This window comes from Jaculus jaculus, chromosome 6, assembly GCF_020740685.1.
Source record: "Jaculus jaculus isolate mJacJac1 chromosome 6, mJacJac1.mat.Y.cur, whole genome shotgun sequence".
NCBI classification, from domain to species: Eukaryota; Metazoa; Chordata; class Mammalia; order Rodentia; family Dipodidae; genus Jaculus; species Jaculus jaculus.
Window position 1 is genome coordinate 163134993 of NC_059107.1, and position 6000 is coordinate 163140992.

Genomic DNA, 6000 nt, shown 5'->3' on the forward strand with positions numbered 1-6000 from the left:
GGTCCCTGGGCCAAGCACAGGGTGGACAGCAGGACAGAGGACCCACTCTGGTGGCAGTCTGTGGTGGCTGACCTGACATTTCCTCTCCCCTCTGCTCCCCCAGCCCCAGAGCAGGCACACTAGGCTCTCACACAAGCTCTGCCACTACGTTGGGCGGCTTCTGAACAAATTCCCAAATTATAAGCTGGTATCCAGGGACAGGAGCTGAGATCAAATAGGGCTGTGCTTTTCAAAGAGCCACCCCAGGGGCCGCACACACGAGCCGACCGTTGTTATTATGTGGAGGAGACAGAAAAGCCAGACCAAGGGAACACCAGCCATATTACAGGGTGACTCAGGGATCATCCGGCAATTTCCAACGGTCCCACCCGGGAACTAATTGGCACATGGAGCAGGCAGTGACCTTTGATCCTTCCAGACAGCCGGGCTGGCAGCAAACTGACTCAAGAGCACCACTGAGCAAAACAGACGATACCCGTGGCCAAGTGTGCACAGCAAGACTAGGGAAAGGCACTAGGGAGCCTGCACGTGAACTTGAGGAAGCCCGGGCCAGCTCCCTGCAAAACTGCTGAGGACAGCAGAGCAGGGCCTCCTTCTGGATGGGCGGCCGCGGTGGGGTGGGGGGGCACCCCCACCATGCAACCAAGCACGGCAGCAAACTCCCGGAGGGTTGCCTGGGCCGTGCCTGAATGTGCCCCAGCATGCCAGGCAGGCCCTTGGCAGGTCCCAGGAGCAGCTTTCCAGCATCCCCCCACCGCCCCCCTCAAGCCGCTCACCTGAGACAGACACCTCCATGAGCGCCTCCAGTGGCCGGTTGTTGTCCAAGTCCCGACTGAGCTGCAGCTCTCCCGTGGAGGGGTCCAGCAGCAGCAGGTGCAGCTCGTTGCCCTGCACGAAGGTGTAGTTGAGGCTGTCGGACAGGTCAGGGTCGTGGGCCGGGATGCGGCCGATGACGCCGCTGGGGAAGCTGTTGGACTTGTTGGTGACGTAGTTGTTGAAGAGGATCTGGAAGTCCGGCAGCTCGGGCGCGTTGTCGTTCTGGTCCAGGAGGCGGATGTGCACTGTGGCCCGGCTGACCAGAGGCGCCGACGTGGCCTGCACCACCAGCATATAGTCCCTGCGGACCTCAAAGTCCAGTTCCACCAGGGCCCGCAGGTCCCCGCTCAGCAGGTCCAGTTGGAAGACCTCGGGCACGTTGCCCTCCACGATCTGATACATGATCTGGGCATTCGGACCCTCGTCAGGGTCGTTGGCTTGAATCCTCGCCACCACCGACCCCACAGGGCTGTTCTCCTCTACAAACAGCTCCAGTTCGTCCTTCTCAAACACGGGAGGGTTGTCATTAATGTCCAAGACGGTCACCTGGATGTCCACCGAGGTACTCAGGGAAGTGGGGCTGCCCCGATCGGTGGCCAGAGCCCGGAGGTTGTACACTGCCACATTCTCTCGATCCAAGCGGCGCTGGGTGCGGATCACACCCGACGTGGACTCAATGTAGAAATCCCCGTCACCATCACCCCCGCCCTGAAACGTGTACAGAAGGCGGCCGTTGGGGCCCGAGTCCCGGTCGGTGGCGGAGACCTGGAGGACACTGGTAGACGGGGGAGCATCCTCAAAGACGGAACCCTGGTAGAAATCCCGCAGGAACCTGGGCACATTGTCATTGGCATCAAGGATGAGGATCTCCAGGGAGGTGGTGTCTGACTTTTGGGGGATGCCATTGTCCTGGGCAGTGATGGCCAGAGTGTAGGCGGCCTGGTCCTCGTAGTCCAGCTCCGTCATGGTGTAGATGGTGCCTGTGTCGGGGTCAATGCGGAACTGTGGCACAGGGTCCTCCAGCACGTAGGTGATACGGGCGTTCTCCCCCGTGTCCTCATCGGTGGCACTGATGGTGGCAATGGAGGTGCCCGCGGGCCGGTCCTCACTGACGCTGACTGTGTAGTGGGAGCTCTGGAAGACAGGCCTGTGGGTGTTGGCATCCGTGACGTTGATAAAGACCTGTGCAGTGTGGGAACGCGTGCCATCCGATGCGGTCACGGCCAGCACGTACTGCCGCTCCTGCTTGTAGTCCAGCGGAAGCGCCAGGGTGATGAGGCCCCCGCCACTTTGGCTGCTGAGGGCAAAGCGGTTCCGAGTGTTGCCACCCGTGAGCTGGTAGGTGATCACACTGTTGACATCCCGGTCGCGGGCTCTCAGGGTCAGCACACTGCTCCCTACAGCAGCGTCCTCATTCAAACGCAGTTCATACACGGGCTGCGTGAACACGGGGTCGTTGTCATTTACATCCAGCACCGTGATGGACACGCTGGCCGAGGAGCTCATGGGCGGAGAGCCGTGGTCCACTGCTTCCACCCCAAAGCTGTACTGCTCCACCTCCTCCCGGTCCAGCTCCGCACACACCGTAATCCACCCAGAGCTGTTGTGGATCTGGAAGGGGAAGTCCGAGGAAGAGCCAGGGTCCTCAAGACCCGCACTGCCGCCCCCCAAGGCAGCAGAGGCCGTGTCCACCAGGCGGTAGCGCAGCCGGGCGTTCTCACCTGCATCCGCGTCCACCGCCTGGATATGCAGCACTGAGTAACCGAGGGGGACGTTCTCCAGCACTGCGGCCTGGAAGGGACTGCTCACAAAGATGGGGGCGTTGTCGTTCACGTCCAACACTTGCACTGAGACCAGCCCTGAGGAGTTGATAAGGGGAGGCCGGCCCCCATCCTGGGCCTTGATGCGCAGGGCGTACTCCCGGATGGCCTCAAAGTCCAGCGGGTTGATGACGTCCAGGCTCCCGCTCAGCGAATGCAGGTAGAACTGCCCCTTCAGGTTTCCACTCACGATGCTGTAGTGAATAGCTGCGTTCTGGCCCTGGTCCCGGTCGGTGGCCTGCACGCGGAGGATGGCGGTGTTGACAGCCACATCCTCGGGCACGCGGACCACGTAGCGCTTCTCGCTGAACTGCGGGTAGTTGTCGTTCTCATCCTCCACCACGATGTGCACGGTGGCTGAGGCGCTGAGGGGGCCTGGATTGCGGCCCTGGTCATTGGCCTCCACGAGCAGCTGGTACTCAGCCGCCTCCTCCCTGTCCACCACGGCCCGGGTGCGCACGACGCCGGAGCGAGCGTCAATCTCAAAGACGCCGCCTGCCCCCTCCAGCAGGCGGTAGCGCATGTTGGCATTGGAGGGCGCGTCGCCGTCGGTGGCGCGGATGGTCAGCACCTCGTAGCCCACCTCAAGGTTCTCCCGCACGCGCTCGCGGTACTCCGACTGCTCGAACACGGGGCTGTGGTCGTTAGTGTCGCTGACGGTCACAGTGAGGTAGGTGGCGGCTGAGCGCCGTGGCGTGCCATGGTCCACGGCGCTCACCTTGAGCACATGGGTGTCTTTAGTCTCGCGGTCCAGCTCGCGGGCCGTGATCACGGCGCCCGTGGCCGAGTCCACGAGGAAGTAACCGCTGGAGCGCTCGTCAAACAACGCCTCCATCTGGTAGCTCAAGCGCCCAGCCTCGCCTTCGTCGGGGTCGTGGGCGTGCAGTTCAATGACCGCGGTGCCCGCCGGCTCGTTCTCAGGCACCGACACCTGGTAGCTGGGCAGCGGGAACTGCGGGGTGGTGCTGCCGCCCGCGCCTCTTCGCGCCCGCCGCGCCGCCCCCACCCGGGCCTGGGGAAAACTCCAACCCGGTGGCGACGGCGACGCGGGGGGTGTCCCTGTAGTGGCCTCTAGCGCCAGCTCCACCCAGACGGCGCCGGTCGCGCGCTTCTGGGCGCACAGCAGGCGCAGCTGGGCCTTGCCTCCGGGCGGAAGGCAGATGGGTCGGCGCGGGCAACAGGACTTGGGGTGCAGTGGGCAGCTGCAGGTGGGGACGATGGTGAGGGCCGAGAACGCCTTGGGCAGCGAGGCTGCGCCGTCTCCAGGGGCTGGAAAGCAGAGCGCCTCACCGAACCCAGGCACCGAGATGACGGCCCGCGAGCGTGCCTCCGAACTGGGGGGCGATAGGCGCCGCAGACGGGCTCCACGGCAGGGACCGAGAGCGCGCGCCCTTCGTACCAGGCTCTGGGCTGTCGGGGGACCGCGAGCGGCCAGGCGGACCTGCAGCGGCCGTCCCCCGAGGCACACGCAGCCCCCCCGAGTTCGGGCGCCAGGCCCGAGCCGCCGTCCCACCAGCAGCCCTTCGCGGCTCACGTCCAGCAGCTCCCGGGGCGTGCGCGCCGCATCCGACCTGTCGGTCCAGCGGGTCCAGAGGGCGAAGGCGCCGACCCCTCCGGGCGCACGCAGCTCCCAAGCGGCCGCTCCTGGCTCCAGAGCTGGCAGGGCGGCGGCGGCGGCCAGGAACACCAGCGCGGGCAGCAGGGACGGCGGGGATGGCGCCATGGCCCGGAGCCGGAGCCCGAGCCGGGCGCCCGAGCACAATCCATGCACCCGGCGCACCTCCGCATCCACCCGGCGCGGCCGGGGGGCGGCTTCCGCGCGCCCTGTGCCCGGCCCTCGGGGCGGCCCGCGCCCTGTCTCCCCGGGGACCCTGGCGGGGACACCGGGGACCACGCGCCCGGCCTCCCGCGCAGCTTCCACTTCGAGAGCACTTTGCAAAAGTTTGCTAAGTCGGTTTCAAGATGGCTCCTCTGAGCGCGCGTCCCGGGAGGGCGCCGCGCATCAACCTGCGGCAGCGGCGGCTCCGGGCGGCTCCAGGTGGCCCTGGCGCGGGCTCGGCCGGGAGGGCGTGGGAAGCTGGGCGGGCCGGGGCGGGGCGGGGGCTGCGCTCCCGGAGCGATCAGCGAGGCGCCCAGATCGGCAGACCCTGGCGGCCAGCTGAAACCCCGGCGGTGCGCTCTGCCCCCTCCGCCGGAGCTCTCCCCGCCCCGGCCCGGCTCCGCCCCCGCCCCCGCGGCTTATTGTTCGGTGGGGGGGCGGGCACTGAGGTGCGCGCCTCGATGATCGCCTTGGAGACGCGGGGGCGCGGCCTGGGCGGGGGCAGGGGTCCGACCCACTCCCCTACGGCCTCCCCACCCAGCCTGCCCCGGAGGCGGGGCCCCGGGAGCCGGCGCGGAAAGACAGGGCTGGGGCCTCGGGCCCAGGCCACCAGTGAGCTGAGACTCGGTCCGTCGAGGGTCCGGACGGTGACCGAAGCCACGCACCTGGCAGGGTTGATCCGCGCGGACAGCCGCCCTCAGCGCCCGGTGGGTTGGACCCAGGGATTAGGGGACAAGAAACTGGCCGAGGATTTCCCCCCCTCCCCGCCCATCGAGTCGCGGCGGTGACCGAGGATGGGAAACAATTCCATCTTTACCGGGAGACGCACAAAGGCTCGTGTAAAACTCCAATACAAAGTTTCCTAGACACTAAAATCCAATGAGCTAGAGCTAACCGGATTAGGGATCCACTGAGCTTAAAGCACAACTTTTAGGAGACCAGAAAAATAACTTGGTTTGGAGATTACAGTGGAAGCGACGTGGCCCCTTGCCCAGCCGCGGGCCCTGAGAGCTGGCCGAGGGGGCGACCTGTCCCCTTACATAACTCGGGCAATGCTGGGGAGATGCTCGGAGCCGGGAGCGGCCGGGCGCGAGCAATCACCTGCAGCGGAGTGAGAGGCAGACCACAGGCACCGGCCCCGGCCCGGGAACTCGGGGAGCGCGGGAGTGGGAGGCTGTGGACACGCCCACCCACGCCCGAGGGGGGAGGGGGGCTTTTGATCTTGGGGACAGCCTCCCGAGGAGCTCCGCTTGGAGATGGAACTTCAGCGCCTGGGGGCGGGGTTTGCGACAGGTCCCCCTCCTGTGAGCGATGTCCCGGCCCACTGCAGCCTGGGACCACTTGAAGCGGTGGGGCTTTGAGGGCCTCGGGGTGACTACCAGAGCCCCGCTTTCTGACCAGCCAGAAACTCTAGAGGCGGCAGCTCCACAGGGCGGTGGTACGCACACGGTAGCTTTAAAGAAACAGGGTTCCGTCCTCCTCTCCTCCCCACGCTGCCCCTTCCCCAGCCCTTTATGATATGTATACATCACATAAGCTCCAACT

The 6000-nt window shown here is 65.9% G+C and overlaps 1 protein-coding gene across 1 annotated transcript in view; it reads right to left on the reverse strand.

The window, feature by feature from the left end:
* Celsr1 (cadherin EGF LAG seven-pass G-type receptor 1) overlaps positions 1-4359 on the reverse strand; it is a 148560-nt gene extending 144201 nt beyond the window's left edge. Inside the window, exon 1 of the mRNA XM_004650392.2 lies at positions 777-4359. Coding sequence (XP_004650449.2) covers positions 777-4359 — 3583 coding nt within the window. The remainder of the gene's footprint in view (positions 1-776) is intronic.
* Positions 4360-6000: the final 1641 nt, after the last annotated feature.